General features: G+C 46.0%; 1 protein-coding gene across 1 annotated transcript in view; it reads right to left on the bottom strand.

Annotated features, from left to right (window-relative positions):
• Positions 1–14,010: 14,010 nt before the first annotated feature.
• The window catches only part of cacna1g (calcium channel, voltage-dependent, T type, alpha 1G subunit), a 109,198-nt gene continuing 100,692 nt past the window's right edge, over positions 14,011–22,516 (bottom strand). The window contains exons 35-38 of the mRNA XM_029456769.1: positions 20,266–20,388; positions 18,443–18,644; positions 17,841–18,010; positions 14,011–15,716 (exon numbers count right to left, since the gene is read on the bottom strand). Of these exons, the coding sequence (XP_029312629.1) occupies positions 14,760–15,716; positions 17,841–18,010; positions 18,443–18,644; positions 20,266–20,388 (1,452 nt within the window). The 3' untranslated portion in view covers positions 14,011–14,759. The remainder of the gene's footprint in view (positions 15,717–17,840; positions 18,011–18,442; positions 18,645–20,265; positions 20,389–22,516) is intronic.

The raw sequence follows: 22,516 nt of genomic DNA, 5'->3' as shown, positions 1-22,516 counted from the left end.
GGATCAATGAGCAATAACGTGCAGCATGTGAGAATCCATGACTACGTGGATGTGTGTGTGTGTGTGTGTGTGTGTGTGTGTGTGTGTGTGTGTGTGTGTGTGTGTGTGTGTGTGTGTGTGTGTGTGTGTGTGGAGATGTGCAGACCCAGAAAGCATAATTACTGTGGAAACAGCAGGAGCACAACATCAACTGACATGTGAAAAGCTAAAAGCAGTTTTTGACACAGGGCTCATGTTTACGACCGGGCCTTAAAGGGACTTTCATTGTAGTTGATTAGTTACACATCTTCCCAAACAAATGAGCAACTCCTCACGTTATCACATCGAGTGAAACTTTGCATGTAAGTGCTCTGAGGCTGCAGCTGCAGGATTAGGAGCCTAGATTTAAAACCTTTATGGACAGTAGCGCCTTACAAGCTGAGAGCTGACGTAGTGAAGCAGGGAGCAAGAGGTCTGACTTTTCCAGCACGCTTCCAATCAGGTTTTCTAAGGCAACTCTCCTGGAATATATTCTGCTCCAGTGGACGGAATGCAGAAAACAAAAACTGCTTCTCCTCGGGACGCACCACAAGCTGTGATGCTGCTGATATTTACCTGGAGAAGATACATTGTAGCGTTCACTGAGACTTTGGATTCATCCGAATTAAATCCAGTGAGAGATAAAAGTAAAAGTATTTCAACAGATCCCAGTGGACAGCAGTTTCTAAGCTTTAAGTCACGGGAATAAAAGATTAAAATGCTTCCAGTCCAGTTCGAAGGCCTCAACGTTCCTTTGTGGTGAAGTGATTAACTGTAATACTGGTGACATCCATCCATCCATCGTCTACCTCTTATCCGGGGGCGGGTCGCGGGGGCAGCAGCTCCAGTAAGGAACCCCAAACTTCCCTTCTCCGACTGGGGGATCCTGAGGCGTTCCCAGTGAGGAGATATAATCTCTCCACCGAGTCCTGGGTCTTCCCCGGGGTCTCCTCCCAGCTGGACGTGCCTGGTACACCTCCCTAGGGAGGCGCCCAGGTGACTCCTTACTAGATGAACCACCTCAACTGGCTCCATTCAACGTAACTGGTGACAGTGTTTCATAAATGACGTTCACGTAAAAGATATTCCATCCAAGTACATTTTGTTTACGACTTTCTGTGTCACCAGTACGAACTCCTGTCCACTCGGTTTGGTTAAGTGACTCCTGGAGGATCTGTCCATTCACAATATGGAGCTTCTACTCCACACAGCTGCGACTCCTTTCCAGCCCTGCAGGAGACGCATCAACAAACACTTTCACGTTTCTGAACTTGTGATTGTAGGATAATCCACATGCAACAGTGAGTTCATTGTGTTTCCTCTGGTCTGGTGTCTCCCTCATGTAAAACTGAATACATCAGCAAACTCTTCACTTTCAACAAATAGAATTACTTTTCCTACAAATACAATACTGCCTGTGTTTAGACGACTATATTGGTATTGACATCTTGAATATTTAATCGAGTCTGAGTTTTGATTACTTAATCAAATCCACCATCTTCTCCTAACATCAGCTGTGTGTTCAGACCTCAGATCTGCTTTAAGTATATTTCATTAATTACATCTTTCTTCCATAGACGCTGTAAAATACGGACGTAGTCACTACGATGTCACCCGAAGGTTTCTGGCTCCGGTTGTGAAGCTCAACATGTCTGGCTCCGGTTTAACTCACAACTAAACCAGAAATGGGCAAAGCGGTGGATCGTAGGTGGAGTTGAGGCCCAGGTGGCGACCTGAGGTTGCACCCACCTGTCTTTGCATATTCTGTGGGTCCACTGCTGCTTGTAAAAATGTGACTTCAGATTGCAATGGCGACTTGTTTGCGCCCATCTTCGAACTCGGCCTTAATTGTGATCTCAACTACACATCTGTAGAGTTCCATGATTGCATCCTGCTCAGTCGTGACGCTGCTGCAAACACCAAATTCCTGCCGGTTGTGATGCCAAGTCTGTCACATCCAGACAGACAGAAATATAATAATTGGCAAATTACTCCATTACAGTAGTTTTCTCCACAACCACATTTTGCCATGATGACACACACACACACACACACACACACACACACACACACACACACACACACACACACACACACACACACACACACACACTGTGAGGCTGAAAACAAAGCCAGTGTTGTTGCGTAATCACACGGCCACCAAGTCTTGTTTTCCCTGTAAGAAACTCACAAATACACAAATTCAATTATCGTATCATCATCTTCCTTCCGTGTTCTTGGTGTGTGAGCTTCATCAAAGACAGTAGTTTTTGGTGCTCAGTGGACTGTAACAGTGTGGACTCAGACTCTGCAGCACACAGGCCCTGACCTGCTGCACTACTGGAGAGGTGTCGGTGCGTAGCGGCTGCAGGGGGAGCGAGTAGAGACCATTAACAACAGAGGAGAGAGATGTCACAGGGGGGGATTTTAGAGAAAAGTATTGTGCTCCTTTATTTCTATTGATCTGTCTATCTTCTTCTTCTGTGCCCCTCTGCTAACCCACTCATCCGATACTTTCACTGTACCACTCCGTGTGTGTTTATCTAAGAGAAAACAGAAAAAGTTCAAAGCAGAAAGACGTCACACACAAGACTTCCCCTCTTTGAAACGAGTCTGCTGTATCTTTGTAGTGAGGGGAGAAGTCTGCTGGGACTCATGGATCCTCTGAAGTGCCAACAAGGTCGGCTCCTTCGTCATCAATGAATGCTCTCCTGGAATTAACGGTCTCTTCCTCGCTCTCATGTGTGCGATACCGTTCCTACTCATCTCTTAATAAAGCCTGAGTCAGATCCCTCCGGAGGCCCGACAACACTTGCTGCTCTTTTCATTGCAACAAGTATTAATATCCTCCGCAGAGATGAATTCCCAGTCCGTCCATGTAGTCCAAGAAGCTGCGGTGAAGAGGCACTAGAGTTACAGTGTGATCGCTACTTGATGCAAATTCCAGTGCTTATGAACAGGAAGTGGACGGCTTCTGCAGGCTTTTTCTTTCTTTGACATTTCCACAAATGAGGTGGCAATCCTCAGATTCCTCCAGTGGATGTGGTGACAACCAGAGTGATGATTAATGTCTTAGAGACAACTTGAGAAACGTGGTTTTCCTAATAAACTGTGAGGTTGTGAATACACTCATTACTGTCAGTCATACTGAAGGAACTGTACCCTGTACAATGTCTTAAAGGTTCATTAAGGGATATTCTAGATATTCATTTTGAGTCCCTGTACTTGGAAAAAGTTGCTGCAGTATTATTCTTGCACCTTTCTGTAGCATTCACCGATCTGGTTGACACCCAATGGCTCTAAAAGACCATCATAAAACCCATGATGGGCCGATAAAATGTTACCTTCCCGGCATTAAAGGGTGGAGAGGGAAAGTAAATCCCGGCTGGTGCAGAAGGTTTATTGCTCGCCAGGTAGACACGTTGATGGATGTGTCCATGCACGACTGCCACCGCTCGGATAACCACGTCTGAGCGTGAAGTCTGACTCGTGCATGTGTTGTTGTTTTATGTGGTCATGTGGTTTCTGGCTTCTGTCATGTGACTGTTGCAGTTTGATGAGGACAGCCTGTGGTTCACCACAGAGAAGTGATGAGTCTGCAGCATGCTCAACCTTTAGTGTAACATTAATGACCGAATTATAAATGAATGAACACATAACTATTTTAATCTCCAGAGGTAATCTACTAAACCATTTCCTGTCTTTCATGGTGTTGGACTAGAGCAGGGGTCGGCAACCTGCGGCTCAGGAGCCACATGCGGCTCTTTAACCCCTCTGCAGTGGCTCCCTGAAGCTTTGACAAAAAAAACATGGATAAATAATATAAATAACATTATTTTATTTATTTAAATTAGCTAAGAACAAGCAATGTAATGTCGAAAGACATTTCAAGAACAGACACACAGCATTTGCCGAAAAGTACCGAGCTGGAGATACGCCAAAAAAAGCGATTTCTGAACTTCTGCTGAAAGCGGAGCAGAGCAAATATTATATTATAAGTCTTCAAACTCATCTACTGCTGCTAGTTTTGTGGCCGCTCAGGAGATGGTACGGCGTGGAAAGCCGTTCACAGATGGAGAATACATGAAAGAAGCATTCTTAAAAATATCAGAGCATCTATTTTCAGACTTCAAAAACAAAGATGAAATTGTTCAGAACATTTGAGATATGTCTCTCTCTGCAAAGACAGGGCCATTATAATGTCAACACACATCACCAGACAGCAAATTGAGGACATCAATTCAGCTGAAGCATATTCAATCGCCTGTGATGAAGTGACGTAAATGATGTTGAACAGACAGCGCCGTTATGCAGGTATGTGAACTGTGATGTGGTGCTGGAAGAGATCATTGAGTTGATGCCACTAAAAGAGTTGGCTGTTGTCCTAATAACAATATAATCTCAACAGTTTCCTTTGTATTTCTGTCATTTCATAAATGCAAATATAGTGTAACTATATAGTATTTACAACTTAAGCTGTGTTATGAAATATGTGTTGCGGCTCCAGACACATTTTATTTGGTGGCAAAATGTCTCTTTTGATAGTAAAGGTTGCCGACCCCTGGACTAGCGGATTGCAGTATTACAGAAGGTACACGTGGCATGTAACGCAGGGTGAGGAGCTCTGAAGGCCTGCTGCCTCTCGGGAGTCAGGACAATGGTCGCCCTCCTGGAATGCAGCATCCTGTCCAGGAATGTTGTCATCGGGGAGGCTGGAGCTTTGCTGTTGTTGTTCAGGCTGCAGGGCCAGAGTTTTAATGTGCTCCGAGAGCAGAGCCACATGTCAGCGGCATTGCTCTTCTGAGGCCGCAGAGACCAGCCAGTTGTTGACATAATTGGGAACCCTGAGCCCGAAACTCTTGCCCTCTAAACCAAAACCTCAGGAAATGCCAGAGCCCCTGTCAGATTGATATCTAGAAGTATGCATCGTTGAGGTCGATGGTGGAACCCTTCCCCTGCAGCGATGGCTCGCCTCACCCTGGGAACTGTCGACATCTTTCATCCACAGATCCAGAATAGGACAAATTCTGCTTGGGGACCAAAGAAAACAGGAGGAAAACTCAGCGTGTCGATTCCCAGACTCCCCCGTCTCTTATGGCTGTTTTCTCCAAAAGAGTGGACAGTTATGTTTGCTGCCCCCCAGCATGTTGAGGGTCGTTCACAGTACAGGAAGTACAGTTTCTATATCCATGTTTCTCCAATACTGAAGTGGGGGAGTATACTGTATATATATGAACATTCCCCTCTTTATGTTCTTTTTATTTCCCCCATTTCTTTGTTGGGGGGGGCTTGCCCGCGACAATAAACCTCTCTGGTACGTGAATGCAAAATAAACCCTGACCCATGAACCCACCGGAAACATCTGAAGGTGAGACAGCGTCGCTGTAATTGGGAGACCAGCAGCAACAGTGCAGAGAGTAATATAACAGAAGGGAAGCAGCACCAGGTAATGGATTCAATGCTGTAACCTGCACGCACATACATACTGTACATACACACACACACACACACACACACACACACACACACACAGCCCCTGAGTCACATGGAGATCAAACAGTCAGTGATTCAACGCCAGCACAGGTGTTTTATCCATAATCTGTAAACTGTCTTTGAGAAGCATCCGCGCACTCTGAATACAGAATCAGTAACGGAGTTGAGAGATGCTCTCAGTAGGATAGAAAACCCCAGCACAGTTTAAAATAATAGTTTGTGCAAAGCTTAACTATTAGCCAGTAGTGCTGACATGTTGTAAAGTCGACAGCGATGCTGCTTCACTGTCTTCCACTGAAGAACACTTTTGCTGAAATTCAAAATAGTTTTTGTCAATATTGTTTTTATTTAATCTAAATATAGGAAAGCTGACAGATGGAAGGTGGACCAACGTGTGTGTGTGTGTGTGTGTGTGTGTGTGTGTGTGTGTGTGTGTGTGTGTGTGTGTGTGTGTGTGTGTGTGTGTGTGTGTGTGTGTGTGTGTGTGTGTGTGAGTCAGAAAGAGAGAAAGAGGGGATGAGATGGTCAGAGGTTAATAGCAGAGCAGCTGAGACACAATTGATCCCTCATAATCTCCAACATGCTGAGTGGAACACAACTTCAGCACAGTGACAAGGCTATTCCTGCAAGCAAGCACCAGAGGGAAGACGTGTGTGTGTGTGTGTGTGTGTGTGTGTGTGTGTGTGTGTGTGTGTGTGTGAGGCTGTTTGTCATCTTGATGTCTGGTACTGAATGTAACCTTGTAAAATATGGAGGACCTTAAATCTTTTTTACACTCTTCTAACACAGCACAGCACTGCTCTGCAGCTGAGCTTCTCTGACAGGGTAAAACACACACACACACACACACACACACACACACACACACACACACTCACACACTCACACACACACACACACACACACACACACACTCACACTCACACTCACACACACACACACACACACACACACACAATCACACACACACACTCACACACTCACACTCACACTCACACACACACACACACACACACTCACACACACTCACACTCACACTCACACACACAAGCTTAACAGGAAACACACCGACGGACCTTCAGTGAGGAGACGCTTGTGTGAATCTGACAATACGTCCCCTGAATTCACAGGAAGAACTTACACTTACACTCATTCTGCTACAGTTTCATGTGCACAAAGCTGCACACTAACTCAGATTCTTCTCCAGCAGAAAGACAATATTTAGAAGAAATAAACAGAGAAATGCCCAGAATGCAAAGGGGGAGGAGTGCATTTAAACCAGGGGGGGAACCTTTTTCCTATCGAGGGCCATTTTATTTTTACAACATCCTTCGAGGGCCATACTAATTCTTGAACTCATAACCTCTGCAATGTTTTTTAAGACGCAGCTCATTCATTTCACTTTTGTATCCTGTATCTTCTGTTTTATCAGAAATCCTTTATTAGTCTCACAACGGGGACATTTATCTCGTCACAGCAGAAGAACATATGAAGTAAAAAGGCAGTACACAATAATTAAATAGAATAAAACATAATATAAGTACCAAGAGGTTGATATAAATAAAGTGAGTATTGCACATGGCAGTGATAACTGCACAGCAGTGGTGGAACAGTGTGTTCTTGGTGTGGGGGTCTACCTCTCCATCTCTCCATGTTTGTATGTTACGCTCTGCAGAGAGCTGCTTGTTGGGTCAAACTCCACCGAAGAGCGTTAACTTTATCCAAACACTCGTCCTTTCAGCTCGTGCAGTTCGGCATGTCTCGTGCAGTAATGACGCTCGAGAGCCTTTTTCACCATCGCAAGTACGTCCGCACAAACTCGACTCACTGGCCTTTAACTTCCACAGAGAAATAATCGTTCGTCCATTTCTCCTGGAAGTGCGACATTCTGCATCCAGCTTTCTCTTGTTTACACGTTTACACATGCTGCGTTCACTGATGTCAATCACTCGTTTAATATTGAAGTTTGACATGACGTGACCACGTGATGACACGTTCCAGTCGTGTTGTGTTCAAGGACTCTGACCTTGGCCAGGAAAAACAGTCAATCGCCCGTCTATTGCTGTCTGGATTTTTTTCTTTTTTTTTTCTTGTGGATTGTTTTGAGTGTGTTTATGAATTACCTCGAGGGCCGGATCAAATGGTCTCGTGGGCCGTATAACCGTATACGAGTTTGAACACCCTGTCAGACGTCACCTGTTGAAAGAGAAAGTGAGCAGATAACAGACGTGTGGGAGCTGTGAGAGGAAGAAAAGAAAGATGGACACGGACAGATGAAGCTGCTGTCAGTCAGGCGGTCACAGGTCGGGCTTTGACAGCTGGAGGCATCTGAGACTCTTTTTTAGAATTGTAGGGCAGGATTATTAATTTGCAGAGTGTTTGTCTGCCACTGCTGTCGCTCTGAGCTCAGTCTCACCTGAGATACTGAGCATGTGCAGATTTCACCTGGCAGCGAACCCTCTCCTGTCCTCTGGAGGACAACCCCGGTTCAAGCGAGGACACTCGGCCGATATACACAACTCCATCTGCCTTTACATTATTGGATTTTATTCGCAAGAGAAAGTCTTTTAAAACCAAATGAGGGTGCACCTGCCCAGTCCAATAACACATGAGGTGCACACTGATGTCTCATCTGTTTGGACTGTCAGAGCCACTTCATGCAGACTCACTCTGATTGCACAAGACACCAGCGTCCTTCAGCAGCACAATGTCTCCATTACTGGGAAAACTGCATCACAAACAGAAAGCACTGCCAGCTGTTTGTCTGAAATCTGATCGGCTGATAATCAGAGAGCTTTGCACAACCAACTCTCCGTGTCTCTGCCTGAATGATGCAGTTTAGCAGGCCTCTCACGTTAAAGTGGAATAATGAATGGTGTTGATGAAAACCCTGAATCATTTTCTCCTTGACTTCCTGCTTTGCCTCGATGAACAGCTCAGGTTCAACATCATAGAGCTGTGATGGAGTAAATAACTCCGGACAAAACTCTGCAGCCATGACGACTTAACAACAACCTAAAGGAAGAATATACTATAACTAATGCAAACTATAGTGAAACCTCCATTACTGTGTAATGTTTGATCACAAGCCGAGCTCATGCAGTGATGACTTCAGGATACGTTGTGAGGGGAAATGAGAATCAGTGACTCGGGCTGAGCTTAATCTATGGACATGTGACGGATAAGGCTGCAAAACTCATCACCCTCCGCTGGAGTCGGACCCCTCAGGTTTACAACTGAGCCTATATCTCACTGAGGAAGTGCACTCTCCCGTTAGCGTTAGCGAGGCTTTATAAATATGAGTGAGTCAAACAATACTGCAGTCATTACTAAAGGAGTCTGCAGCCGGAGAGCGACGTGAGATACACGAACCACGTTACTGCCGCTGAGTCTGTCTGGTAAAAAGCAACTTTACCAAACAGAGGATTCGAGTAGAATTGTGCTAAAATAACAAGCCGGGACCCCTTACATGTGGATATGAATAATGTATGTAATCTGTGTTGAATGTGAGGCTCTGTGTGGTATCACTTCTTCACTTCTTGGATCTATGAATGAATTGTGAGCTTTAAGATAAATATTGGTTATTATATTGGATCTCTGCAAAGTATCCAGCCTTTGATCTCGCTCAATTATTAAGAGCTGGGATTAGGATTATTTTTGATTGTATTTCTGTGATACTGATATCTTTGGAGTTTCATAACTTTCATTATTTGGTGCAGAGACTTGAAGTTCAGCTTTATACATAAATAACTTTTAGAACATCAATTACTTATTACAGTTCCATATTTGTGTAAAGTGTAAAAACCCTCCTCCACCTGCTGCACCTGCTGCACAGCTTCCACCTGCTGCACCTGCTGCACAGCCTCCACCACCTGCTGCACAGCCTCCACCACCTACTGCACAGCCTCCACCACCTACTGCACAACCTCCTCCACCTGCTCCACAGCCTCCACCTGCTCCACAGCCTCCACATTTTATAACATATCTCCCCACAGAGCGCACACTTCTAGTGTCTCGCACACTTCTAGTGTCTCGCACACTTCTAGTGTCTCGCACACTTCTAGTGTCTCGCACACTACTAGTGTCTCGCACACTACTAGTGTCTCGCACAATTCTAGTGTCTCGCACACTTCTAGTGTCACGCACACTTCTAGTGTCTCGCACACTTCTAGTGTCACGCACACTTCTAGTGTCTCGCACACTTCTAGTGTCTCGCACAATTCTAGTGTCTCGCACACTTCTAGTGTCTCGCACACTTCTAGTGTCTCGCACACTTCTCGTGTCTCGCACACTTTACAGTTTCATAAGTGGAATGAAATAAGATCCACTCTGTCTCCGGCCTCAGACTCCACAGAGGCAGACATCACTTATAAACCCAAAGGAAAGATTGAAAGGACAACCTCTCGTGGGCCGAGGAGCTTTAATGGAGCGGCTGTTCAGGAATCCATGAGGAGAATATCAGGACTGTTGATTGGATTCTGAAGGAACACGGTAATAAAAGTTGAGGCAGCGGAGCTTCAGAGCTGAACTGCAGACGCTGTCCGACATCAGTTCTGCGTTGTTCTTTCACACACAGATATCTGCACATTAACTGATCATGTTTGGTATTTCACAGAATGTTCTGGGCATTAGGGAGTGTTCTTACTTCCATCACCAGTAATAAAGTGATGTAATATAAATATACTGACTGCAACTCCTCAACTAAATCTTATCAAGACATGATGTCATGCTGGTTCTGTATGACGGTTTCTTTCCACAGTTACTGAAGTGTTTCCACCGACTGCTCATTCACTACCTGGAGATCACAACTGAGGCTCCCAGAGAAAACACAAGCGCTGTCCTCAGCCATGTTTTGGTTGCACAACGGTACATTTATTAACACAAGCACACACTGAGAACATGAGACAACCGCTTTCAGCATGAACATAACAACTGATCTCACATGTTCGGCTCCAACACGTCAACTGCTTTGAGTGCTTTGACAATTCCTACAAGAAGAGCATGAGCGCAGCAGAGCTTCAGTCCCTTCTGTCCTTGAAACCACAAAGAGTGAAGACAACGCACAAAAGAAGTCTTTGCACGTGCTCCACGTTGCACCTCGACATTTCATTTCCAATCCTTCTGCCATATGAGCCGAGCTGCAGGCACTGCCGGGCCTGTGTTAGGCAGCGGGCGTACACTCAGAGCTTCTCAGATCTTCTTGCTCTGCGGCTGCCAAACTCTGACTGGTAAACAAAAACGTCTTAATAATGACTTTTGTATTTTTATGCACGGTTGAATTTCCCTCACTTATTTCCACCCCTGTGGACGAGGAGAGGTTGTTATTTGGAGGCCATCAGACATCTCAATTTGGTTTAGTGAGGCCGATGGAGCGGATGGAAACGAGACATCCGGAGCTGTAATCGTTCAAAAGTTAAACATGTGTTGATAATATTACAGCACATTTCAGACGCCCTGCTGTCAGCCGTGAAATGTGGAAAGGAGAATAGAAAAGGACCAAGACAGGTGAGAGGAAAAGCAGTGTGCAATGTAATAGGAGTTAAAAAAAAAAGTCAGAAAGCCGGCGCCTGGAGGAGAAACAGTGACAAAAGGAATCAGATTGAAAACTGGTGTTTTGTTGGATTTGTCAGGCGATTTATTGGGTTTCTTCAAGGAAAGCAGAGACGCTGGAAATGCCAGTCTGGACTGTTAGTTCTGTGATATTCTCACAGACACCTGGGATTGGTTATCAGGCTGCGAGAAAAACAAAGTTAGGATTTATAAACGTAAGCGAGTCCAACACACTGCTGCTGCTGGCTGCTATGCTCTGCAGATCTGCAGGTGATGCTCTGCGGATCTGCAGGTGATGCTCTGCGGATCTGCAGGTGATGCTCTGCGGATCTGCAGGTGATACTCTGCAGATCTGCAGGTGATACTCTGCACACAGTTTCCAGCAGCAGTCTGCAGCCGAGTGCTCGCTGCTGCTCGTTCGTATGCATCTGACAAAGCAGTTGAATGTGTGAACGGTAGAAAGTCCGTCCAAGATGAAATTTCTCAACTAAAAGTCGATGGCAGCCGTGACTGTTTGTACAGACAGTCACTCAGACAGTCTGCTGACCCGCTGATCTCCTTCTGTTTCTAGATATACAGCTCAGACTACACCATGATGTGTCACCAGGAACCTTCGAAGACGTCTTGAGAAAGATGGTCACAACAAGCTGCTGAAGTAACAATCTAAACTCCTCATCATGCATACAAATATATTACTATAACATTCATACATTACACACACTCATAGTTGTGTGAAGTGCAACACACACACACACACACACACACAAATGCACACAGGATGCATTGAACATCTTCTCTGGTGCAGAACTTCTCCTCGCTGTGCCACAGAAGAATCCTGATTGGTCTGTAAATTATCAAAAAAACTATAAAAGTCTCTTAATTAGTTATGCAGATTGATGCTTACTGACAAACACGTTATTGTGTCTCATTAAATGAGCAGCAGGAGCTCTTTAAAATGTATAAATGTGTATTTATCGATGTTCAAAGCTGCTTTCTATGTTTTCACATCATTAAACTCATTCACACGCGCCTCAGGAGTTCTCTCTTACTCCTGCTGGGAGCTTCACACGTATAATTAATGATTACATTCATTGTTTTGCATAAAGGTCAGTACACATATTTACACTTATTAAGACATATACATATTAAATGTATTACTCCTACTGATGATTAAAGAAATGAAGGTATGATAATGTTTTAGTGCCTCTTCACATACAGAGAACAGCTGATGCTACATCGTCCTCTGTGTTGCAGGAACATGTATATGTCCCTCCGGCTGATCCTGGAGGAATACATCAGGTTCTGGTGGGTGGACTCTTCGTTCTTAGTGTTTATTTAAATGTCAGAGACGTGTCACTGCAGCAGCTGTGAGGTTTAGTTGTTTCGACACAAACATGTTCAGTGAAAGTTAAAGCTGCAGGAACTTTCCTTCCGTGTTGGTTCCCCTGTAGAACTTGTTTTGGCAGCGAGTGAAATAAAGACAGAACTTCTTTTTAATACCAAATTTCTTTTTAAACAGCTGTTTGCAGGATGTGTAGAAACAAACTGCTGTGGGTCACCTGGTGCACGCTGGTCAGAATCACACAGAGCAGCAGGTTGTGCAGTGTGAGCAGTAGAGTGATCTGATGACGTGTGTGAACCACAACAAATCAATCGCAGAGGCTTCAGTGTGGTTACTGCGCCGGCTGCTGGTGGAGGGCTGGAGGTCAGACAGTTGGAGGTCAGACAGTTGGAGGTCAGACAGCTGGAGGTCAGACAGTTGGAGGTCAGACAGCTGGAGGTCAGACAGTTGGAGGTCACACAGCTGGAGGTCAGACAGTTGGAGGTCAGACAGCTGGAGGTCACACAGCTGGAGGTCAGACAGTTGGAGGTCAGACAGGGGGAGGAGGTCAGACAGGTTGAGGTCAGACAGTTGGAGGTCAGACAGGGGGAGGAGGTCAGACAGCTGGAGGTCAGACAGCTGGAGGTCAGACAGGTTGAGGTCAGACAGGGGGAGGAGGTCAGACAGGTTGAGGTCAGACAGTTGGAGGTCAGACAGGGGGAGGAGGTCAGACAGGTTGAGGTCAGACAGGGGGAGGAGGTCAGACAGGTTGAGGTCAGACAGTTGGAGGTCAGACAGGGGGAGGAGGTCAGACAGGTTGAGGTCAGACAGGGGGAGGAGGTCAGACAGGTTGAGGTCAGACAGTTGGAGGTCAGACAGGGGGAGGAGGTCACACAGCTGGACAGTCAGGTGATCAGTCACATGATATAAGTGTGGTGGTCACCTGGTGCTTATGTTTCAGTAGGTTGAGTCCAAGGAGACCGTGTGTGTGTGTGTGTGTGTGTGAGTGTGTGTGTGTCTGTGTGTGTGTCTGTGTGTGTGTCTGTGTGTGTGTGATTGAGTCTGTGTGTGTCTGTGTCTGTACCTGTGTGTGTGTATATATGTGTGTTTGTGTATCTGTGTACCTGTGTGTGCATGTGTGTGTGTGTTCCTCTGTGTGTGTACCTGTGTGTGTATCTGTGTGTGTGTGTGTGTGTGTGTGTGTGTGTGTGTGTGTGTGTGTGTGTCGTTTCTTCTCCTCCCGTCACCTGAGTGGGGCCGACGTCCCCACAATGCATAAAAACATATTCAAGTAACCCGGCTGACTTCACACAGCTCCCTCTGGACACACAAAACACTTTATATAGAATATAATACAGAAGATATATTTTACCGGACGCAGCTGTGCTCCTGATCACGTGTGTTGTGTAAAATGTATAAAATAGACTCCTGCATTCCCCACGTTCACCCGGACAGCTGCTCGTGTGTTAACGCTGTCACTGATATCAGAGCAACGATCAGCTCCGTCTCCTCAAGATGTGCGATGTGTCTGCAGTGACATTCTTCTCTCAGAGGAATGTTCTGATGTCCAGAGACACACACACACACACACACACACACACACACACACACAAAGCTTCTAACGCTGCTTAAAAATCCAAACTCAGTTTAATGACTTGTTTTTTTTATATATATATTTATATATTATTCCTACAAATACATGGTTTTCAGCACTTTGAAAAACGTTCACTTTCCTCAGTTAAACCAAGAAAGCTAGAAATATCCTACAGTGAAAAAAAAGACAAAGACAAACCAATTTGACAAAAACAAAGAAAATCACAAAAAAGACATGAAAATAACAATCGAATGAAATTAAAAACAACATCCTGTACAAACACTATGGCCCAATAATTTAAGAAAATAGTTTTTCTAAAACGTTCATATTGCTTTGTACCTCTACTGACCGGGCAGAGCCCCCCCCCCCCCCCCCCGATGTAACGCCAGGCAGTTCAGATGGCGAGCAAAGAGAGCGCCATGATCCCCGGTGCCGATGTCACTCCAGAGGTCGCGGGGTCAGTGGCATGCAGGCGTAGCAGAAGAGCAACAGTCATGTTTGTGTTGTTGTTTCAAGTCTTCTCTTCTTCTCTGGTGGTTTTGGCAGTAACAATACAAAGACAAGGGATGGTCACTACAGCACTGCACTCCTCTTGAAACCAAGGATGTCTTCACTGCATGTTGTAGTTTCACCATTATTACTCTCTACAGCATTATTACTAGAACTATCACCGTCACAGATACACAGTGTGCATCGTGTGTTTGTGTGTGTGAAGGGTCCGTCCAGCCGTGTGCGTGTGTGTGTGTGTGTGTGTGAGTGTGGTGCAGTATCAGTGTTCAGTGCTCAGAGCTTGTCTTCTCTGGGGAGAGTCAGTAGCTTGGGGTTGGTGTTGGGGTTTGGCGAGCCTCCCTCCTGTCCCAAACCCTCTCCTACTCCCAGGTCAAAGGAGTCCTTGGAGTCACTGGAGGGCGCTCTCCTCCTCAGGCAGGTGTCCAGGCTGGGCTGAGGAGGAAGCATCCCTATTCCCCCCAGCGCCAGGCCCGGGTAGAGGCTGGACTGAGGCTCCAGCCCGTCGGGGGGGTCCACAGAGATGCAGGGCGGACTCATCTTCTTCTTGCGTCGGGGCGAGGGATGAGTGGACATCTGGCTGTGGATCTGCAGGCTGTCGGCCCGCGACACAAACCCGGAGGAGGTGGAGGCGGTGCCGCGCTGGGGGCTGGACTCCCCCGAGGAGCACACCTCAACAGAGTGACACCGCGGGTCGTCGAGCCAGGAGTAAGGGCGGGGGCGGGGGCGGGGCAGGGCGGCGCTGCGGCCCTGCGTGTCAACACTGTGGAACCTCTTCAGCTGCCTCAGACTCTCCTGGCAGCCCGCGTAGCCGCTGCAACCCGTGTTACCGCCGTTGCCACTCCCCTGCGCTATGATGTCGTCGCTGCCAACCAACCCCGCCCGGGTAATGAGGGACACTTCCAAATCCACCGAGGCCTTCTCCTGTTGGTGCCGCCTGGCCGGTAAGAGCGGAGGAGACGAGGAGGGCGAGAGGGAAGAGGGGGAGTAGGAGGCGAGGCAGTGCTGGTCGTGAAGCTGCGTGTGCACGCTGCTGGGGCGCGAGGGTTTAGGGGAGGCGCCTGCCGTGGCGGGGAGCAGGCAGAGAGCAGGCTGTTGATGATGATGGGAGCAGGGGGAGGGAGAGATGGAGGGGGAAGGAGGGAGGCCCAGAGACGCCACATTCACAAGTCCTTCAGTGCACTCCCCTCCGTCTGAGCACAGGGCCTCCTGAGAGTCAGTAGACACTGCAACCTGGAAGACGGGGCATGGAAGGGGGGGGGGGGGGGATATGTGGGAGAGAAGGTAAGGAGATGGAGGTAAATGTGCAGTGAACTCAGGGAGGGGGAGATGGAGGGAAGCGAGGGTACGGGGGATCAGGGGGGATGAGAGGGGGTTAGACTAGTTAGTGGGAGGTGAGGAGGATGAGAAGCAGAAGTTTGGGTCAAAGTTCACAGTCCGGCCAGAATATTCCCAGAGTCCTCTCTGTTTTCAAATTGGAGGCAGCGTGCTTTGAATTATCACATGGAAACATTCCCGTGTCGATGTTTGTCACGAGTAAATTGGATAAACAAACAAGATTTATTAATTTAATCTGAACAGAACAAGTGTTTGTTGACTCATTTAGAACATAGAACTATATATATATATATATATATATTACATATAGACTTTGTTTGTTTCACAAACAAAGTCACCAGAATGTTTTTCCTCATTTGTCTCTCAGGGCTTCCGTATGCAAATGACTCTTTTTAACGTGTAAACATGTCTGCAGGAGTCTTTGATGAACTACCTGTACTCAACATAGTTATCTTCACTTCGTTGGAATTACATAAATGCAGCCTTGTGGCATCTTCCCTGCAAATCATGCTCCAGGTCAGTTTGTCAGACGGATGATGTTTCCATGTCATGAGCTCGTATCTGTTCTTTAGTTGGACAGAGGGACTCTGATTGGCTGACTGAACTCTGAGCCAGACCACCTAACCCTCCAACCTGTGAGCAGTCACACAGAACCCTGTGAAGCGTCAGCAGGACAGTTTCCCTGCAGTCTGAAGCAAACAGGGTGTGAGGCCAACAGTCAGAGGGTGGACATGTGCAGCTACTGTAGGAGAGGAATGGTTAGTAAGCACAATGGTTTATAAAGAACTCATAAAATGTCCTGATAACAAACTGTGGAGAGTTAATTATCTGACTGTGTTGAATAAGGTCAATTAAAGTGACTTGGATCTGTAGATGATGAAGCAAAGCATGCAGGAGTTTTAGGACACGCAGCACTTTTGGGAAATGTTTGGGATCATGAGTTTCCTGCATCAGCCTGAATAGTGGTACCACAGTGCCCCCTAGTGGGCAGAGATATCACTAACAGGCAATACAACACCAAGCAACCAATACTAACCGGAACATTACTAAGAATTCATCCCTCTGTCCAGTTAAGTGCATAAACTACAGTACTCTGGTTCACCACTGTGTAAACTTAAAGCACTAACTCAGGAAATAGAAAAGTTCACAAGTGCTCTATCACTTGCGTGTACAAAGGACAGCACTCGCTGTCTGTTCGGTAGCAATCCCCTGAGTTGTATATAGTTTGTAATGTAGTAAGTGCACTGCATTGTGGGTAAATTTCTCAGCCAAATAACATCTTTGTCTGGCTTGAATACATTCGATCTCGAGTCAGCTACCTTCTAATCCACTGACGCTCCTGCTGCTTGTGTAAGAGGAGAGTAAATAAACTCAAAGGAAGGTTTCCGACAGGCAGCGACCCCTGCTGGACAGATGCTGCGTGGCTGATGGGGAGCAGTACAAATCAAATGAGTGACAAAGGGGGGGGAAGAGGAGGGAAGCTGTGTGTGTGTGTGTGTGTGTGTGTGTGTGTGTGTGTGTGTGTGTGTGTGTGTGTGTGTGTGTGTGTGTGTGTGTCTGCAGATGAACATGGACTCCAGTGTTTCTGAAAGGCCCAGTGGGAGCTACAGTCTGCTGTTTCAGAAACAGGAGTATCTGTGTTTGAGCAGGAGCTCAGGGTCGGGCGGCTTTTGGGCCCAACTGAGCTGAGATCAGAGAGAAACAGATACAAGGTGGAGGATGAGGCAAATTTATAACAGAGAGGGGAGGAAGAAGGAGGAAGAAGAGTGACAGAGTTTAGAACATGCAGAGACATTTAGTGAAGCTCTGAACCAGTTCTTCCCTCAACAGGGGAACAGCTGAATCACATATATACAGATGCAAGTGAGAAACGAAGGTGCACCACGACCTCATGTTCTACAAAGGGTTTATGTTTTCCTCCAGGTGAGGTTGAAATATTTATTTTGGCCCAAACTCTTTTTCTCACTTGCCTCTCAGGGCTTCTGTACGAACAGACAGATTACAGTGTAACGTCGTCACCTGTCTGCGGAGCGTGCGGCTCAGTGTGTGTGTGCGTCTGGGAGGGGGGAGTCGTGGTATGCTCTCCGAGTCGGAGTGGCTGTGGGGGCTGATGGGTCTGAAGAGGTCTGCGGGAACGGTCAGCTGCTGGGAGCGCTCCTCCGGCTGTGAGCGCACTGAGTTTCTGGAGCCTGCACACACAAGCACAGCAGCAGGAGATGAAATAACAACATAATAATTCATCTTCTAGGTTGTTTCGACATGCATTCTGTTACAAAGGGTTAGGGTTAGGGTTAACAACATAATAATTCATCTTCTAGGTTGTTTCAACATGCATTCTGTTACAAAGGGTTAGGGTTAGGGTTAGGGTTAACAACATAATAATTCATCTTCTAGGTTGTTTCGACATGCATTCTGTTACAAAGGGTTAGGGTTAGGGTTAGGGTTAACAACATAATAATTCATCTTCTAGGTTGTTTCAACATGCATTCTGTTACAAAGGCCCCCGTGTTTGTCCGATACGAAGAATGTTAATACGACAAATTAACTGTGGTGTCTTAAATACAGTAAATAATGTTTAATGGTGCTGGTTTCAATTCATTATGACTTATATCATACATTACCTGATTGGGCCCTGTGGGAGCCCAGTATGTCCTGGGGCCCCTGTGCTAGAAGCTGTGCGGGGGATGGATCCGTGGTGCCGAGCGGCTGCACGGGGAGGAACATGTAGCTGTCGTTGGGCAGGGAGTGTGTGCGTCCCACCGCAGGCTTCCTGACACTCAGCAGGTTGTCCTCCAGTGGCTCCCTGGGATCCAGCTGCTCTGGCTGGGGAAAGAGAGGAGGGAGTCAGGGTCCATGTGGAGCTGGAAGGATCGGGGTCATCAGCATGAACAGACAACAGACAGGATCTGTGCATGTTGGAGTTGACTTGCACAAGCTGCCACAGATCACAGAGACAAGACGATGCTTCCTTGAAATTTGTTCCCCCCCGCCCCCGCAGTCATGTAACTTTAAACCTGCTCCGTGATTGTGTGTCAGCGTCCTGCAGCCGGACCCGTTACAGCACCAGGTCACATTCAGCACAGAGCTACTGGAGCTCCAGCGCACTTTACACCCCAGTAGCAAACACATGACAACTCAGAGGGGAGTGAAAGGTACGACAACACCAGAGCACAGGAGACAAGTACAGACGCAGACGAAGGCTGAGAGGGAAGACGTGGACTCACATGTAAAGCACGTCAGAGAAAGACAGAACACCAAGGTTACAGAGAGAGAAATAAGAGATACGAGTGGAAACAAAGGAGAGGAAACTGCACACTGGCAGGCGAGGAGGCGCACTACTCTACTGCACTGGAGACACACGTGAGGCTGAAAGGTGGAATGAGAAAGAGAAAAGTCGGAGGGCACATAGTTAGATTCACCAGGGTCTTTCACCGCCTCTTGACCTCCTCTACCTCCTCACTGGACTCCTTGTGTGTGTCTGTCGCAGCACAATCCCATTAACACAGATTTCCTGTCGTGTGTTGGCGAGGACTCTGTGTTTATGAGGCCGCCAAGGTTACAGTGACCCTCTCTGGGGAAGACGTGACGCCAGGTGAGTGATGTGGTCATTTATGAACCGGTGGTTAATTACACCTTGACATCCAATTAATTTTCAATTGAGTGGGAAGATATGCTTTCAGTGACGGTGTCCAGTGGGTCTGGAGATCATAGAGAAATGTGCAGATTAATCCTGAGGACGCACACATGCACCTGAATGCATCACGATGTGTTTTAACACATCGTGATGCATTCAGGTGCATGTGAAAGTTCATCGTTCTGCTACCATGTCCGCTTAATGCAGCTGGTTCTATTTACTATATTACTTCTGAAGATTATGTGCATTATTACTTTTCTATTTTAGTTTTCTTATTTTACTGAATATATTATTTACTTTAATGAGTCACTATATTTAGAATTTGTACATTTCTGACTTTGGGCAAAGATAGAAGCCATTACTGTATAATTGGGGCGGATACACAAATTCTTCTTCTCTTTCGTTAACATCGTGATATCGGGCATACGTGCTGCATTCAAGTGTTGTCAGAATAATTGGAAAGATTAGAATTCAAAAGTCGACTTGATGAGTTGACGTAATACTACATGGCGGACGGAAATAAAAGTTGTATCGATGACTTTGTGCAGTAAAATACAACAAATCTTCTTTGTAGCGTCCATGTTTGTTCCACGTTACGACTTAAAGTAAACGGGACCATCCGAGGAGCACGTGAAGGCACCATGGGCCTTGTATATCTGTATGTATATCTGTTATACCCCAGTGTGTGAGAGTAGTGGGGGGGACAAGTGGCTTTGGAAGTGCCCTGGGAGAGGAAACACTACAAGATACTGCAGAGGAGGAAGAGGAGGAAGAGGGATGGAGAAAGAGAAAGACAGGAACTGTCAGTACATTGCATTCCAGACTGGTTAGAAAGGGGGGGTTAAAATCGTCGGGGGCTGAGTCGTCGGTCAGAGCTCGGGACCCGGATTTCTCAGAGGCCAGAGACAAAGCTTCCATCTCCGCTAGAGGGATCTAGGCAGGAAGAGACAACGGCTGGTGAGCAGAGAAAACACACGCACACACTCCGTGCAACACACACAGATGTGGACGCTACACACAGATAAGAGCTGCGGCTAACAGGGAAGTACATGTGCAAAGCAACAGATGTAAAAGTGCAGGTGTGTCGCGCAGCAAAACAACAAGAAAGAAAGAAAAAGCTTTTCTGTTTGTGCTGGAACCACCATATTGTTATTATTGTATTATAGGGTTACCAGCAGCAGTATTATTATAGGTTGTATATACACACACACACACACACACACACACACACACACACACACACACACACACACACACACACACACACACAGAAGTGTAACAGGATGCAAACATAGGACGGCATGCAGGTAAGAACAACTATTATTACGTATATTGGTGATATTCCAAGGAAAAGAACAAAACCTTGGATATTCTTTGAGATTAAAAAGTTCTACCTTTACGAGAAAGTTGAATATTCTGTGACATATTCCAGCGTAAACAGGGAGAGGCACACGCACATGTTAGTGAGAAGGTGCAACTGTATCCTTGCATCCGTCTACATTACATTGTAGTTCTTTATAATACGTTTATTCTGGACTATAATCAGATTATTGCGAAATCCGATTGCAAAGTTTAATTTGATTAGATTATCCGCTAAAGTCTGTGCTGAGATGAAGTTGATCGAACTTTGCAAAGTGAAGAGATGTTTCCTTAACATTTAGATTTATGGGTTTTTATACTTACAATTGTCCTAATACGCTGTCGTACACACACGTAGACAGGAAGGAGAATCATGGATTGTAAAGTGGCTTAATGTTAAACAAGACGCCTCTAAGCGCCTGTCCTAGTTTCAGTTCACCACACTGAACTCTGCAGAGCTGTGTGGTGTGAAGAAGCCTCGGGCGTCTGCAGCTTCTGTAAGAGGAGCTGCCGTACACTCAGCCTTGTACCTGCCTGACGCAGGAAATGCTTTCTGACAGTCTAATGGGCCATTGGAGCAGAGAGGGGCCAGGCCCCAAACTCAACGGAAAGCATTTCTGCTCCTGTCTCAGAAGGAGAGAGGAGATGGCGTCTCATAATGACGTCTCAGATCCATTAAAAGCTTTTAGAAGATGCCGCTTTGCGATGCTAAATTCATTGCTCGACATTCGCCTCCAAATGAGGAAAAGAAGCCACCAGATGCATTATTCAGCGACACAGCGATCTATAGCGTATTGATTGATGCATTGCTCTGCAGACTCGTGCGTCAGAGTCGGGATCCACATATACAAACACACACACATTACGTGCACACAAAGACACACACTCTAAACCGTGAGGCTGCAGAACCAGTGAATATAAGTGAGCGAAGACGTGAGCGAGCTGAGGAGGGAGACGACGCACCGCACTGCGGTGAGCAACAGGGCTGGTTACAGATGGAAACATATTCAAGTGGAAGGAAGCCAGTAGAACAAGAGGAACGGCTGAACTACTGTGTGAGCCAGAGATTGTGTCCTCTACACACATCTGAAACTAATCTTCTTCATTTAAAGGGTGTGTTCACCCAAAATAAAAACACAAACGTTCTAACTTAACTCGAGTCGGCGACTTGTTCTTAACCGAATCTACTCGCCGCCCGTCATCGTACGTCTAAGAGTTGGAATCATTCAATCAAAACGTGATCTGTTCTTTTTAAAGGCATAAAACATGTAGAATAAAATGTAATACAAATAAATAAACAGCCATCAGTACACCTGAACGTACAATCAAAACAGCTTTTGTGCTAATCAGAATCTTAATTCACCAGACGTTGTTTTCAGAGGGACTATTTTCTTGGTAGAAAGTAGTTACAGTGAGGTCTGTGGATTATCCTGAATGACCAGGGCATTATTTCTAACATATCAATATTAAATGCTGTAAACACAACAAACAGCTACATATTAAATGTATTCACCTTTATTGTTTTGAGAGAATGAATGTTAAAGATTAATATCTCAAAACTGAGGAAATGGGATTTGTATTTCTTTGGGTGACCCGACCCTTTAAAGACATTATCACTTGATATAAGAAGACATTTAAAATGATGAATATAATGTGTAAAACATTGTCAGGATGAATAAATCAAGAGACAAACTGATAACTT

Source organism: Cottoperca gobio, chromosome 19 (assembly GCF_900634415.1).
Source record: "Cottoperca gobio chromosome 19, fCotGob3.1, whole genome shotgun sequence".
Lineage (NCBI taxonomy): Eukaryota > Metazoa > Chordata > Actinopteri > Perciformes > Bovichtidae > Cottoperca > Cottoperca gobio.
This window is presented reverse-complemented; position numbering and strand designations above follow the sequence as displayed.